We start from the raw sequence: 16965 nt of genomic DNA, 5'->3' as shown, positions 1-16965 counted from the left end.
ACAGGCAGAGTAGGTAATGAAGAACTCTGCAGCACAGTATTCCTTTTCACTCATGTGGAACTGTCTCTGGAACGTAAGGCAAATTAATAACCTGTAATTGGAGGGGCACACAGTCTGTGAGGAACCAGCCAGAGGTCTCCTGGCCTTAAGCACATGACCCAATGGGTATATAGCAAAGTAAAATATAGAGCTTTTCTGATGAGACAGTCAATCCACATGTTTTAAGTAGATTATGAAGCACAAGAGCTTTGAATAATCAATTCCTTTTCAACATAAGCCTGTGTGAGTTTCCAACTCTGCAAGTTGGGGGAATGAGACTCGAGAGAGATTTTACTTTATCATTAGAGAAGTCCAAAGGTAAGTTTCTTGTAAAAATTACAATGTGCTGCTACAAAGAGCTGCCCAGATTAGGTAATGTGGAAGCACATCTCTATTAGGGTGAGAAATCAGGTACAGGAGTAAAATTCATCCCTCAGAAGCAAAGCTGCAGAGCCAGGTGATACCTGAGAGCATCATTTCTAGCTGTGGACCAGGGTCACAGTGACATCAGACATGGAACACAGGGCACAGTGAGGCCCCAACCAGCTCCATATAGAAATGCAACTCATTCAAGCATATATTCCTGCCCACCACCAACCCCACACACCACTGTCTCCTCCATCTCCCAGCCTGTCTGACCACATTAATGGTCCAGACCACCCAGCTGAATTAGCAGCTGAGGACCAAGGAATGATCTAATCAATTCAAGGGTATGATCAGCCAGGGGACAGGGAACTGGGGCTTAAAGTGCTGCTGTTCATGCTGGGTCTGCTGCGTGGACACCAGAGATTTTCTGTCTCCTAGGCTGTCAGTCAGCACCTTCCAGCAGACCATTTAAAAAAGAAATTTACTTCTCAGAGCTTCAAAGGTTTTCACAGGTCTCAGGTACTCTTCATGAAGTTCAGAGGAGTGTGGCCTATTAGCTCTTCCCCAGCCCATGGATCTGCAGGACTAATAGAAACCTGGATCAGGCAATCAGCTACGAAACCGAACCATCTGCTCAAGACAAAAGTAACAGAACATTAAAGGTACAGTCTGAAAGGCAAAAACACCACTTGAGAGATTACAGGGCACTATTCTCCAATAACTTCAATGCTGTCAGTGCTCCAAGCTATACAATTATCATATTTAAGTTGATTCCTCCTCCGTATATTTCCCTTTAAAACAGACTTTTGAAGGGTATTGACTCACTTCTCCAAACCTATAAAACCTCAGTTTTAAGCACAGCATAAATGCATTTGCAGATATAAATTCTGTCAGCTTCGTGCTGTAAAAGCTTTAAGGTCCTTTTGACAATACTGTCCGTTTACACTTCATCCTGCTCATAGAGATTTTTTTTTTTTTTTTTTTTTTTAGCTGGGTCTGAAGACTTTCACAGCTAATTCAGACGCCTGAGGCTTGATCCCAATAGTTGACAGTTAACATCTTGCCCTGAGAATAAGCTACTGCCAAAGGCTACTTTCCTGGATTGTCCTGTCAATCCTAAATTTAGCAAAGCATGAGATTTGCTTATGTTATTCCTCTAGAAACTCTGGATGATTCACGACGAGTAATTGGGTTTTCCTATTCTGTTTTCTTGCCCACATTAAGGTCCTCAGAGATTGTATCGATCGAGACGGTATCAATTGTTTTTTAATGTGTTTGAGAATGATTTAGCAGTGATTTACCGTCGCGGAGGCTGATCGATAATTGAGCCTAATCCTCCGAGCCGCCCGGCTGGCGAGGACGGGCGGGTTTGGCGTTCAGCCGGTTCGGTCACCGGCGATAAACAACCATCCGAGTGCGAGCAGCGGCACCGGGAGGAGAAGGGAAAAGGGAATCGGTTCTCAATCACAGAATATGCCGAGTTGGAAGGGACGCACAAAGATCATCGAGACCAACCCTCAGCCCAGCACAGGAGTCACCCCATGTGCCTGAGAGCATCATCTCCCCCGGAGGGACTCCAGCTCCGCGCACCCGGGGCTGTCCCGTTGGGTCCCGGGGTTGTCCCGGGGCTGTCCCTGTGGGTCCCAGTGTTGTCCCGGGGCTGTCCCGGTGGGTCCCGGTGTTGTCCCGGGGCTGTCCCGGTGTTGTCCCGGGGCTATCCCAGTGGGTCCCGGTGTTGTCCCGGGGTTGTCCCGGTGGGTCCCAGTGTTGTCCCGGTGCTGTCCCGGTGTTGTCCCGGAGGGTCCCGGGTATCGCAGCCGCCGTTGGGTGTTCTCTGTCTCCACCTCGCGGTCTCGCCGGGTATCGCAGCCGGTCCCGCCCCGCTCGCAGGAGCCGCCGCCGCCGAAATCCCGGGAATTCACGGGAAAACGAGCCCGCTCCGGGGGCTGCTGAGGCCTCCTGGAGTACCGACCCCTCCAGACTGGCACGGAAACACTGGGAGTATCCGCGGTTTTCCTGTTTTTGGGGAAGGGACTGAGGCAACGCAGCAAAGAGCGGCACCGCCGAGGGCTCGCGAACGCGGCGCGGGCGGTGATCCATCCAAGGGACCATTCCCACGGAAATCCCGTCTCCACTCGCTCATTTTACACACACCGCACTGCTGAGAGAGGGCTTCTGTAAGAACTGGCAGAGTTATTTTAATACAGTAGAATAAATAATGCCATAAAATATTTCCTTTCCACATTTTAAATATTTTTGTTTCTTCGAATAGATTAGAACCTCTCTTTCCTTTTTTAATTTTTTTTTTTTTTAAATTTTGTTTCTGTTTTCGTGTTTTTCTTTAGGGGTTTTAGTAATTTAAAATAGGAATTGGCTGTGTTAAAGAGGAAATGCCAACGTTTTTAAAGCAGGTATGATCCAAAATCATCGATCAAACGACACCGGATAAATTAAGACCTTCAGAAATGCCCTTTAAAGGAGAGCAAGCGCTGCCTCACAGGTATCCAGCCAGAGATTCAGGAATCTACATCTGATCACATTTAGTGATGGGGTAAGATGCTTACACTGCTTTACCTGTCAGCAGCAATGAAAATTCAGTCCAAAATGAGTACCCAGCATACGAACAAAAAGCTTGTTTTCCCCTAAAAAACGGCCTCTTGTGCTGTTTTTCCGTGTATTTGCCTAATGGCACAGGCTCCCAGCATGAGCCAGTGGGCTGATTCCAAGGCCACAATCCACACTCCTGGATTCCCATCCACATTCACTCACTGATTGCAGCGAGGCTCGAGTTGAATGAGGTTTTCTGCCTCAATTTACCTGCCCGTGAGACAAAAGCCGCTCTGAACTACCTCACAGGGGTGTGTCTAACCTGAAAGTTTCTAAAAATAGAAACAAAATGTATGTTTGCACTACTTCTTTCATTGCTTTGGCTTCCACAGAGAGAATACAGCACGAGGCAGCAACCACAGTTTGAAGCCAGCAGACACGCAATTTCCATGATCAACCAAGTTCCCTATTTCCTCCTGATTTCTAAGAGTTCAGCTCTACTGAAGAACACAGGGCTTGGAAGAGCACAGAATTTGGCCTACAAACCTCTTTTTGACAGTGATAATATTAAAAAAAAACCATAAACATGGTGTGGTAAACATGGTGAAAAACATCTTGGCTTTTTACACCCAATGCTGCTTCCCCGTGCCATGAGAAGAGAGGATGCTCATCCCTTACCAGGGATACCTGGTGCCACCTCTCCTCTTCCCACACCTCCCAGACACATTAAAGAGACATTAAAGGCAGAAATTTATGTTAAATTCCCCAAAAAAGGAGATGCTGCCAACATGTAACGTGCTTTTCCTTCTGTTTTTTGTATAAAAGCTCATGGGATATCCCCATCCCAAACTCCAAAGAGAAAAACACACAGAATTCAAATCAGCAGCCCTGTGCAAGGAAAGGAAAGGAAAACCTGCTTTTCCAAGTTTTTGAGAATGATTCTCTCCAAGAAAGATCAATATAAGAGATTATAATCTCAATAAGGGATTAACACTTCCCATTTACATTGCACTTTGCTGTTTAAAAGCCCCTGACAACCGAGGGCCACATCTTCACTCAAATCCATGAGGGTTTGTGGCACCAATATTGGAATATTGAGCCTCCAGCAACAGTAGGAATGGTGAAAACTGCTGGAAAACCAGGAGACCGGCAACCTTTGTACAGGCAGGCCCACATCCACATCCCAATTGCTCCAGACAACAACTGCACTCGTCTCTTTAATCAAACCACATTTCTTTTGCCTGGTCTGGCTTCCAGGATTGGCTTTTTTGGGAGTGGTTTTCTTGTTGTTGTTGCTTTGTTTTTACTCCTAAGCAGGGTGGCCTTGAAAAAATGTCTTTGTAGACCAAGTCAGCTCTGAGCATCTGTGAGACCAGTTTTGATTGTGGCATGTGGTGTAGAATAGAGAAAAACACATTCAAGATTTTCAAATGAGGGAAAAGGCAATTCTAACTTACCATCTTGCAGTGATTCAACACCCAAAAAAGATAAAGATTAAGAAAGAAAATGACAACTTACTACCTATATGCCCTCATGCAAAACTTTCTATGCTACGGCCTTGCATCTTTTTTATAAAAATATGGCCACCTAAAACAGGAAAAAGAAATAAATATCAAATTTATTTTGTTCTCTTGACCACCAATTTTCTCCTAGTCGGAAAAAAGACTGCTACCTATTTTCCATAAAAAAACCTTTGTAGCAGTCCCAGAGGAAAAGTCAAAAGTTTGACTTGAAAAACGGAGCTACTTCAAAAGCATTGTCAAACAGAGGTGAAGGTTTCTTAAAAATGCATAAATTAAAGTATGGTGTATTCATAAATATCTCCATATCTTTACACAGTCTATTTGTGGGTGAGGTGCACATATAGGGGAACATATAGAAGTGCTCTAAAACCAACTTAAATGAAGTAGAAAATCGATTTGTTTATTAGCTCCTGTTTGGACTCTGTGTGTGTGTGCGCGAAAAAAAAAAATGAAAGAAAAATGGAGAGTTTTTTTTTCAATAATAAAAAGGGAGTTGCACTGCAGGGCCCCTAAAGCTTGTGAAAAATTAAACTCGACGGATTCAAACTGTCCTATTTCCACTTCAAAAGAGAAGAGGCACTGAGCTCTTCCCAACTTATCTTCAAACGCCCAGCACCCTAGAAAGTTTCTTTAAAAAAAATAAAGTCTCCAGTTCCCCCAAGCACTGTACCCGTTACTGTAGCTGCTGTCTCTCCCTCTTCTAATTATACCCATGTGAGTCTATTAATCAACTTGTAAATTATTTAGAGAGCCATGCGCTGTCTTCAGCCAGTACAAACACACGGCATGCAAAGACTCGCTGAAAACCAATGGAGCTCCCAAAGGGTCTCTCCAATGTTCAGACAGCTCACAGCTCGCCAGCACAGCTCTTAAAAACAAGGAATAACACTCAGCTTTACCTCCTCAGATATAAAGATTTACTCAGCCTTTCAACTCCGACACTCCTTGCAAGTTTTTAACAAAAAGAGCTGTTTTATTGTCGGAGCTGCGTTTGGCACTTTTAGTGATGAGAATATTAATTTTGTGTCAGACAAAAAAAAATAAAATAAAAACAACCTGAGTGTTTTTTCAGTGAGGCTGTGATCACAATCACCAGGGGACCCCAACTTTCAGAGGCTCCACCAAAAAGCACCCCTTTAAAACCGTTCCAATTTAAAATAAGGGGAAAAGAAATCTATATTTGTACCGTAATAGTTTTTATTAGGGGGGGGAAAAAAAAGGAGAAATTAGGGAATTCCAGATTTTACCCCCTACGTGCAAGACTGCCATTGGGGACAGCTTCAGATATTACTGCTTAAAAAAAAACAGGGAAAGGAAGGGGGGAACAAAACCAACACAGATTGTGTGTGTTCAACTCTAACAGGCTGCAAACAGTGCAGTGTTCTCTGTCTTCCATGAATCAACTCTCTTACCACCTGAATCTTCATTTTTGTGGAAAAAACCCACCCAATTACCCAAACTAATAGCAGGTCTCCCAGCTGAAAAGCAGAATCTTACTGGTTTGGGAGTGGGGTTCTTTTTCCCCCTTGCTCTTCGTGGTGTTTTCCAGTCATCTCACTTTTCTTAGCTCCATTTATTGCTGCCTCACAAACAGATATATTAATTAGCAGTGATCACTCCACTCTAAACCACCATGAAAATTGGACAGAATGACATACAAATTTCAGCTGACTGATGACCTGCCCTATTTCTGTGGGTTTTTTCATTAATAAGATGCAAACACCTCAAGGGAGCAAACACTGGGGACATTTGGGTGGGGGAAGCAAAAATGCTTTCTGCAATTTTTTTTTTCTCTGTGGTGAACACAGATCCTGTAGATGGAGGATAATTTAATTTTTAAGTTAATGTGGGCCCATGTTTTCAGTGAGACAGGTCCAGAAGTCAGTCTAGCCCTTCTCAGAACTACAGGGACAGGAATTCTGCACAAAGGTCTTCTTCAAGCCTGTGGGGTCTAGGAGGGGTCTGCCTACATCATCTGTCCAGGGAAGGACCAGTCTTCCAGAACGTTTCAGAAGGAATCAAACCAAATAAATTAATTTATGGAGTTGTCTTCCTGCCTGTGGGAGGGTTCTGGCCACTACACTCACCTCTCACTCCAAATGAAAGTCTCCCCAGGCTGCCCAAGCAAATGGAGTGAGCTAAATTTAGCATTAGTGACCAAGATTTAATCTAACTGGAGTCAGTGAGCAGAAGACTGGTCTCAGACTCCAATGCTGGTAATTTTCTGCCCAGAGTATAGTTAGTAATAATTGCCCAGTATTCAGTGAAACCACAATATCCTAAAGGAGCAGACTGTGCATTTCAGACTGGTTGTCCAAAGCACAACTCTATGTTTATGACAGACAGAAAGCTGTCAGGTTGCTGAACTTATCGCCAAAAAATGCATTTTTCAATATCCAGTGCGCACCTACTAGGCTAGTATGTCCTGGGAATTAAAAAATTAATGGGCTCAAAAATATCTATGCTGCCTTCATTAGGCAAAATAAATCCCCATACCCAAAACTGAGGAGTTTGATAAAGCAGGTCTTTATGAGACAGCAAACACTAGAAAATACAGAAAATGGGAATGCACTGGGTTGCCTTCTGGGGTGAATAATAGAATTGTCTGGGCTGTTCCTGAAATACATGCTGAATACCTGAAGCAGCAGTACAGGAAAAACAGCATGAAGGATGTTTGTGAATCCTAAACCCACGAAGAGATGTGTTAGTCAAGCTGAACTAGAACAGAACAGGCAGAGCAAGAGCCCCAATAACTCAATAATGAGTTCGCTTGGACTAAGCTGGGTTTGGAGCCTTGTTAGGACCCCACCACATGCCCTGCTGGCATCTCTTAAATGACTAATTGTGTGCAATCAGTTGTGTCCACCAGAAGGGAAACAGGCTGAGATCAGTCCCCTGGGGGAGCATTTTAAGAATATATGAGCCATATCCTCCAGGTTTCATGGCATGAGGTTCATTTTGCCCAGTGATGATTTGAGTGCAACGTTTTTCATGGCCTGCCTTTGGTTCCACTATTCTTTGACAGTGTCACTGGCACAATTCCTCACCCAAAGGACAAACTGAGCCCACTTACAACTGGAAACGTAATGGAAATGTTGGAGTTCTAATTGCTTTCCTGTCCTAACACTGCCTGCTATTGACTGCACCAACTCTTTTCAAAGGGAGATTTTCTTGCAACTGGATGTGGTCAATAATGGTGTGAGAATCTTTCCCCTCTTTTAACCTGGTTGTAACTCTGCAGCAGGAGAGCAAAGATTCTTTGCCCACCTTTCCTCTTCAGTACACTGCGTTATTTCATTTTCTCTGAGCCTCTTGTGAGGGCACTAATGAATTCCTGTTAGTGTTTACTAATGTAAATTCATTCTTTGTTATCCCTGGGAGAGGAGGATTAGCAAAATGACAGAACTTATTATTTCTGGTATTGCTATATGATATTTATCTTTACTCAGCCCTTAATTTTGTCCCACTAAATAAAATATATGTGTGCATACAAGCAAAAACTAAGGGAGAATTTTTAGCACAGTGTACAGGAATATAGTTATGATCCCTATTAACATTCAGAAGTGTTGTACAGCTTTATTCCTCCGTGCTGTATTAAAAAAATTAATCTAAATCTGAAATAACTTCTAATTTGGAGGAAGAAAGGAATTACAACTTCAATTTCATTTTCCTGAAATGAAAGCAGCTCCCTTGGACTGAGGAGGTGCATATTTTTAGGACTGGCTAAAATTTATGACCTCTGCAATTATTTTACTCTACTGGGAATGCATTTGGTATCTCCTTAAAGGAACTGTAGTGGTTAAGATGAAGTTTATAAAGTATACAAAGAGCATTTCAGTAAAGAAAGCTCGTAAAGGACCTATCTTTGAATAAATAGACCAATCCAAACTCCCATCTCATCCATAAGTGAAATTTAGAGAGCGAGGCATCCTGCTCTTCAGAGAGACGAGGAGAAAGTGAGACCATGAAAAAAAAAGACACAGAGCTTAAAATTATCTCTGTGTGTGAGTTACACACAAATAGCCACCCTCAGGTCAACCAGACTGTACACTTGGAGAAGTTATTCCCACACAAGAACACCTCGGACCCACCGCATCAATTGACCTCCTGCCTTGGAGTTAAGTGGCCACTCTGAGCAGCAGCATCTCCAAACCAGAAAATCCTCACCCAGATCTCTGTGCCTGCTCCAGAGGAGCCAGCTTCTCCCTTCCAGGCTGCAGAGATCCATGCTTTCCATTCCCATGGTTCCCAGATAACCCCCTATTCCCAGTAAGATGGAAATTAATGAGCTGAGTTGCTCCATTATGAATAAATGCAACCCATTCACTAGAGACCAAGTTTAGAGTTAAAATATATTACCTTGTGGCTTGATAAAGTGCCTGACAGAGGGATAACATTCCCAAAGCTACAGGCTGCCAAAGGTCTTTTGGAAATGCTTAGAAAAGTCCTGAATCTCTTGGTCTGGTATCAAGGGAACCTCAGTTAATTTTACAGGCTCATGTTTCAGATCTGTCTAATTCACTCTCAGAATTAAGCTATTGTGCAAAAAAAAAAAAAAAAAAAAAGGGGGGGAATTTCAAGCTTTCCACCTCACCAGATCACTTTCTTTGCTAAAAATAAAAGGCAATGAAGATTTTCTCTTTTCTCGGGGGGGGGTTTGCTCAAAATTCCATTAAAACTGAAGTTTAACTGACATTTCTCCATCTCCAGCACGTTTGTCTCCTTGTGTTTGTACCTCTGGTAACTGTTTGGCCTGGTGCCAGAAACAGGACCGAAAGTCCCTTTTCCAGGCTGCTGTAATTTGGCAAAATAAACATTCTTCCATTCTTACTGCAATGCAACTTCTCCTCTGTAACTACAGATGTTCTCTGATTTTTAATACCCACCACACACAGACAGCTCTCCTCGTGCAGGACTCCCAGGCAGAGAAGCTGAAGCTGCTGCCCTAAAGAGCTCCCAGGATTTAGGATTTATCTGAAATCACTGCAGAGCCCCCCAAAAGCAAAGTATGCTTAACATTCTCTGTGGTTGTCCCCTCCTACAACCAAAAATGCTGAGAGAAATGAAGTGCAGAGAAACTTTAAGTTTAAAATATTTGTGTGGAAGTGGAGGAATTTAGAGCAGCGTTCTAGAAGTCAACACCCACATATAAAATGAGACACAATACTGTGCTTTCTGACCAGTTTAACACAATAGTGTGCTTCAAAAATTATTGAAACGTTTTAAAATCGTATTAGAATCCTGGTTTTGATTTAGAGATAAAAAGCCACAGGGTTCGAATCTGAATTTCACTGGAGCAGTGAATTATTTGCTTTGAAGATATAAAAAAACCCCTCATAAAATCCAACTTTTGTCATGCAGTGCTACAAATCCCACGGAATGGATGGAATTAATTGACTTCCAGGTTACTCTTAAGTAACTCAGATTAGAATCTGACCAAGAAAAGTTCACTCACAATTCGGTTTTTTTGCCACAGATTTGTAACTGGGGTGTAATGAGAGAACAACGTGCCCTACCTGGCCATCCATTGTCAATGTAGGGCTTAATGAGTTCTCCAAGATTTGTGTTGTCTGCAACAGCTTCCTTTAGCAGTTGCCCACAGCAAACTAACAGGAAGGAAGAACAAAAAAGACACAAGGTTAAATTTTAAAAAGGAAGCAACAAAGAAAAGGAAAAAAAAAAAAAGAAAAAAAAGAAAACCCAGAAGCTGCATACTGGGATAAGGTCACTGAATAAAACAAAAGTTGTATGTTTTTTGGGTTTGTTGTTAGGAATTTTTTTTTTTTTTTTGGCCAAGCAGAGAGAAAAGCAAAGAGAGGGAGAATATTGAATAAAAAAAGAAAGAATATGTTTGGCAAAGAATGTATTAAAAATGGAGATGGAAAGGTATTAATCAAAAATGTTTCTGAAATAATAACTCAGGGGATTGCCAATGGTTTTCACTTTTTATAAACTTGTAATTACTGAATAAAGTTACACCTGCTGAACAGCATCTGAACCACACTGCTGGAGGTGCAGATAACACACAGTTCAAGGAAGGGACTCCCAGGATCATTTAATGATCATGTAGGAATTACATTTAAAAAAGCTGTGCTAATGCAATATTATCATTGACTTCAAATACACAGAGCACCAGGAGATGCAGATTTAAATTTTTAGCCTTGCACATGAAATATTGTTACTTTGGACGGCACTTGGTGACCCAGGTGATTGAGTCCCACCTGCCCCACATGAGTCAGATCCAGCACAGCCTTGTTTTCCACAGGGGGAACCAAGGCATGGAGAGGTTACACAAATCTGGGCTTTGACTCAGTTTTGGGAAGTATTTCTGGGATAAAGCTGATAAAGTTTAATGTTTAAGTGACAATTTTAACTGTCACTGGTTGTCCTGGAGAAGCAAATTTATATTCCCAATGAATAGTGTAAAAACATAACAGAAACTCAAGTGCATAAACCACAGTTTGAGACACCTAAAATGCACACACATCTAAATTCAGTCCAATTCACATGATATTTAAACACACGTTTAAATTTTTAAGCCTGTGCTTCAATCCCAATGGCCTAACTGGAAATAAAGGGGGATTTATTTAGTATACATTGAAGGAACACTAAAGAAACAAACTTGCCTTTGTTTAACTTACAGGATATGACTGATCAGCAAATTTTGCAGATATTAGACATTGGTTTAAAACAATTTATAGCCATTCCACTATGTATTTTTCACTATTTCCTTCATTTTCTCACGTTACTTCAGATGTGCAGAACCTGAGTATTTATTAAAGTTCAGAGTAAATTCTATTTTAAAAGTGCCCCAATTTTGGTCAGGCAGCTGAAACTGCAAAGACATTACTCATAGTCCACTGATCCATAGAAGAATTCAGGGCATTACAGGAATCAAACAATGGAAAAAATACAGATGTAAAGCGTATAAAAATGATGAAATGATGACTAAAAAAACATGTTAGAGCTGGTTTGTCACAGCACATACTCTTGGTTTATGCCTCCCCATTCAAATACTTTTCACTTCTCTCCAAAATCCGACATCCACAGCAAGGGACAGACAGAGACATTTTATGAGCAAGTAAGAGAGACAGCAAAAGATAAATGATCAAAACCAGAGAAAGGGGGAATTGAGCAAAGTGCATATTTACTGAGAACTTACTGTTGACAACCCCGTATTTCTGAGCTATTAGTGCTGCCTGCAGGCTCTTCCCACTGCCTGGGGGGCCACAAAAGATGATCCGTGGGGTGAAGGGGGCGGCCGATCTGTGCCGGCTTTGGACATAGGTAAGGACTAGAACATGAGAGAAAGGCAAAAAAAGACAGTTTTCAGCCTATTTCTTTAAAAAAAAAAAATAAAATAAAATCATTAACTCGTCTCTTCTTTAAAAAAAGGTTGTCATGTTGATCATCATTTATTTAATCACTGTAACATCCAGATGTGCAACCAAAATAAAACTGTCCCATCAGCAACTTGCTCTGAGAGGCATTTTAGAAATCTTACCATCATTACACTCCTCTGCTTTCTTTCATCAGTAGCTGTGAAACCATTTTATAGAGCAGATTCAATTAATAATCGCTCTTTTACCATCTTGTTTTTAGCAGAAGCAATTTTTGCTTGATAGCTGCAATTTTGCCATGCAAATTATAGAGGGCTATAATTACATTTAATACTTTCTGCAGTTTCTGAGCAAATATTTAAGTGTAAAAACTCAGGATGTTAAATTAATGACATTTATCCAGCTGTGTGTGATTAGGACTCCTAATTACAACACCATAGACTTGTAGCACAGGGTGTCAGGACACAGCACTGACAGCACAAAACTGTGTATCTATGTTTTTTCCTTTTGTCCATCATTTCTGTGTAATATGCAGAGAATGTTTGAGCTTCTCTGTCTGATTCCACTCATCTGCTGGGCATCACTCTCCTGAATTTTGCATCATGCAGGAAATAGAACCTTCTGGTCCACGTGCAGATGATGAGAGCTTTGCAAAGAGCACAGCACACGTGAAGCAGCATCAGTGTTCCCATGTTAGAGAGATCTGAACTTTGTTACAATCTCAAAACAGTAATTGAGAGATCGCTAAGAAGCCAAAAGATGTCACAGTTTGGCAGTGAGGAGAAACTGGGACTGAATTTGGACATGGCCAAACACTCTCACTCCTTGTGCCCTTTTTATGGCCAACAATAACAGAGGAGGAGCAGCTCAAGCTGCAGCCTCACTCAGTTTTTTGTGTGATCTTCAGTTCCAATAAAAGACTCTCCAAAGAGTCCCTGTAATAAAACAGTATTTTAGTCCAAGCTTGTTTGTATGAATCAGAAACCCATGTTAGAAAAAGCACAGAGGGGTTGGTGGAGAACATCCTGAGGGATCAGGATTTTAAGTGCCAAGGTCAACACGTGGCTCTCAGTTTTTCTGAGAGCCTTTGACAGTTTGGGATCGTTAAAAAAATCTTTTCTAATAAGGAAGCATCTCCAGCAAACTCCAGCCTGCAATTTCTAGATAGCAGACCTAAAGCACTGAGAAACTCAAACTGCAACCCCATGGGATCATATCCCATCATATCCCATCTCTTCCTGCAGTGCCACAAGCTGTGCTGGGATCCCAAACCACCAAAGTGGATCTGATTCACATATCCCTGCCCAGAGTAGCAGCAACTGCGTTGAAGTCTACAAAATGTTATGATTATGTGAAACAATCCACAATATTACTAATATTTATAAGAGATCTCCTCTTTCTTTTTTTATCTCTTGCTGGAGTAATAAAAATACTTAACAAAAACACCTGGAAAAACATAACAGAAATAAGTGTGTTTGCTGTATAATTTCCTAAAACCCAAGTATCAGCTACCCAAGCAGGGCTCCAGTTATTCTGAACATTTTCCATAACCCAGTGCATTGAAAAGCACAAACATTACAGGCAAAGCACCCTGCTTACAAATGATGCTTAATTTGCAGTAAATAACCAAGTTAATTAGGAGTAATGATCCCCTAGACAGTCTCCACATCTAATTATTCTTTAAAAAAAAATCTGACTGCTTGATGCACTGCAGAAAAAAAGATCTAGAGAGGATTTTTTCATTCCAGTTTTCAATTTATCTCACTACATTATTAATTAATAATAATTAATATTCAGGCACTCACATTTTTATTTACAATTCAAGGCATGAATTCTTTATGAATGATGATATGAACTTTTAAATTTAATTAAGTAATTTAGAGGTAATTAATGTGTAAATTCAGAATATAAACTTCCTACTTGTTTATCTTAAAAGTGCAGCACTCGTTATTAAAAAAAAAGACCTTTTTGAGATGCAAAATTACTGGGATATAACAGATCATCTGCAGACTGACAGCTACAAAGTACATCATCAATTGGTCTTTCTGGCAGTTTCCTTATTCTCTTCTAGAAGGATCAACATCAGAAGTCAGACTGCATTACAGTCAGGCAAAGCAAACAAGAATTGTTGAACACAAAAGCCACCAGCACAAACAGCTTTTAAACAATGAAATGTTCCTGGCTTTGAACTACTCCTGCTTCTTGTTATCAGACTTTGGAAGGTACCAGCCCTTTGGGAGATCAACAATCGAGCCACAGGGCTCTCTTTGAGAGAGAGACTCACAGAAATAACGGTGGCATTTGCTCATCTGAGTCTGCTTTCCTTGGCAGGACTGGGCAACTAAGGCTTTCCAGTTATCTGCACTTACTCCAGTCCTGTAAAATAATTACCAGGAACAGCCCAAATGCTGCACTAGAGAGAACACAACCCAGCTGGGAGCCATCTGTGTTGACTAATCCTACAAAGTGTCTCTAAGAGCCAGGAACCACCTTTCCAACAGGACCTTCCCGACTGTCAGATTTTGCCATAAAAGCACATATTTACCCTGTGAGAGCACATCCACAGAAGGCTGGTCTGCATTGATGGATTTCAGAACTTTCTGGTAGATCTGGAAAACCTCAGGGAAGTTTCTGTGATATTCCAGCAGTTTCTTGGACACCTCTTGTTCGGACAGGTCATCTGGCTTCACCAGCCGCTGCTGTACCAGAGGATCGCTCGGCCACTCGAAGGTTGTGTGATAAACCTCTGCAAGTCAGATTGGGAACTAACAGCACATCTTAAAAGGTCTCTAGTTAAGGATGTCCCTCCCAGTTCCCCTCCTAAAACGTTCAGCTTGATTTTTTCATTGAGCAAAATGTTGCTCAGTAATTTTATTTTGTGAAGGACGATGGATAACGAAACTCGACAGACAACACAGAGCAAAATCTGCTTGACAGCGACTTAATGGAAGATATCTAAGAGCATATCTGCAACTCAAAACCAGAACAGGAGCTGGCAGAGATGCACTGCAAAATTCTAAGCTCCTATGGACAGATCTAACCTTCAAATATTCTGTACTGCCATAGTCTGCTGTTTGCAGGCTGAATACTGAGCTTTACATTTCCCTCTATTTTATTGACCCTGAAAATAATGCAACATCAACAAACACTGATTTCAAACAGTTTACATTTATAATTAGAAGTTCCCACTAATTCTTAAAGGGATGCCATTTAAATTTTAATCCCATTAATACAACAATGATTTTGAGACCACGTAACACTCCAGTTTGTAGCGGAGATCAGGAACAAACACATACAGCACCTTGTGTGAGGGGGTCAAGCCTTTTCCCACTGTTCCTCTCAATCAACACAGTGTCTGAAGCATAAAGCATAACTAGGAAGCAAAAATGAAAAAAGAAAAAAAGTGTAGCTCTTGTTAGTTAGTTGCTTTATTTCCTGTAGCTGTTTAAATGTGTCCTAATAGTAAAGGTGGCTGAAGCCCTCAAAGCAGATTTGCCTCATTCTTATTTCCCAGTATTCTCCTTGCAAATATTTTAATTCACTTTCAATCAGAATTTTGCTTCACCTACTAGGCAATATAGTGGGATAAAATATCCATGAATCCAGTGCCCAGGAGCATTAACTGGGCCCATCATCCCTACCAATTACCAACTGTCTCTGGAGCCTGGGACAGGAATACCCCAAAGCACTTGGGACTGATTCTCTTCTATACCACAAGCCACCACTTTTCACCCAGGTACTTTGTTAGTGAGATCAGTGAAACTTATTTTTTTATAACCTCGCAGAAAAGTGTTCAAACTTGATTAGAAGCATCAAAAGATGGAGCATCTGTCAGCTCCCTGGGTTGCTTTTGGCTAATCATCCTCGCAGTTAAACACCGTAATTTAATTACTATTTCCAGTGCATTTGATTATTGTTTCAAACAAGTTCTTTTTATGACTTTCTTCTCTGTATCAAATAGCTCTTTCAGGCACTTTTCTCCCTATTAAGGTACTCACACACCGTAAATCTCATCTCCTCTCAATCTTCTTTTTGATTAACTAGACAGACCGAGCTTCAAGATTCTCATTCAGGTCTTGGTGGCACAGATATAATTGTGAGCAAAACTCAGCTTCAGATGTTATTAGGTATATTAAAAATACATGCAAGTACTAGACATTAAACATTTTTGCCTAACTCTATTGCAGCGATTCTGAATTCTTCATTAACAGCCAAATATCGTCCAAACCAAATCCAAAGTGACAATTCATCAAGTTGGATAACGTTCTGTTCCCTGTGCACTGGCAAGCTCTACGTTTATCATTTCCCACTGTATTCCACACAATTGGAATGATTTCTTACATTCTAATTGGGTCCTTTAACTATATTAATTTGGGACAACTCCTATGTGGCAAGGGCAGCTGTCAAGGTCTGGTCTGTCAGCCCTTTGTCCAAATCAAGGCAGAATCAACCCTAACTCTGAAAGGTCAAGCTTAAAATCAGGATGTTTCCACTTCACTTGGTCAAGTTTACATTCTCTAATTCAACAGAAGAGTTAATTTGTGTTTTAGTACATGAGGAATTGATTTAATCTGAGGATAAAGGCTGATTTTTAGAGATGGAAGTTGGAAATTGAGCTAATTGTAGCTGCTCAGAGGCACTGCAGGGTCTTGGATCCCCAGAACTCTGATGTGCAAGAAGAAAAGGGTTCCTGTGTGAAAGACAGGGTTAAAAGTCTCACAGGTTACCTCAGGTTTCCAAGTGGAAATCATTCTGAAATATTCTGCTGTCTGGTGACTCTGGTATCCCAGCACTGGTGTTGAATTTATTGAGGATTTTCGGGGACAAGTGCTTCTAGTCTTTCCTACTGGAAGCAATCACACATAAACCTTCTACTGCTTACCAACATGCCTAGGAAAGATGCCAAAGGATTGCAGCATCCATGCCTGTTCCTGATTTTCAGGGAAGCCTTCCAAAATCCATCCCTATTGAACGAAAACATGAAACAGTTATTGATCCTGGAAGAGAAAAAAAACCCCACCCAAATTAATACTAAATATCAGCACTATTTGCACAAAAATTACCTCATTCTCATCCCACAACAGCACAGGATTTCTTATGGATGCTTGTGAGAGAAGAAAGCAAACATGGAGCACTGATATTTTTGTGAA

General features: G+C 41.2%; 1 protein-coding gene across 4 annotated transcripts in view; it reads right to left on the bottom strand.

The window, feature by feature from the left end:
- The window catches only part of AK8 (adenylate kinase 8), a 64732-nt gene that overhangs the window by 29009 nt on the left and 18758 nt on the right, over nucleotides 1-16965 (bottom strand). For 3 of the 4 annotated variants that reach the window (XM_027911620.1, XM_027911622.1, XM_027911624.1), the window contains exons 6-10: nucleotides 16698-16779; nucleotides 15117-15188; nucleotides 14361-14561; nucleotides 11638-11769; nucleotides 9992-10081 (exon numbers count right to left, since the gene is read on the bottom strand). In XM_027911620.1, the coding sequence (XP_027767421.1) occupies nucleotides 9992-10081; nucleotides 11638-11769; nucleotides 14361-14561; nucleotides 15117-15188; nucleotides 16698-16779 (577 nt within the window). The remainder of the gene's footprint in view (nucleotides 1-9991; nucleotides 10082-11637; nucleotides 11770-14360; nucleotides 14562-15116; nucleotides 15189-16697; nucleotides 16780-16965) is intronic. The other variant, XM_027911623.1, reaches the window with a different exon arrangement.

The sequence above is a fragment of the Empidonax traillii genome, unplaced genomic scaffold (assembly GCF_003031625.1).
Source record: "Empidonax traillii isolate 1590-97213 ecotype Southwest subspecies unplaced genomic scaffold, ASM303162v1 scaffold34:size3740991, whole genome shotgun sequence".
NCBI lineage: Eukaryota > Metazoa > Chordata > Aves > Passeriformes > Tyrannidae > Empidonax > Empidonax traillii.
Note: the sequence above shows the minus strand (reverse complement) of the source record. Positions and strands in the feature narration are given on the sequence as shown.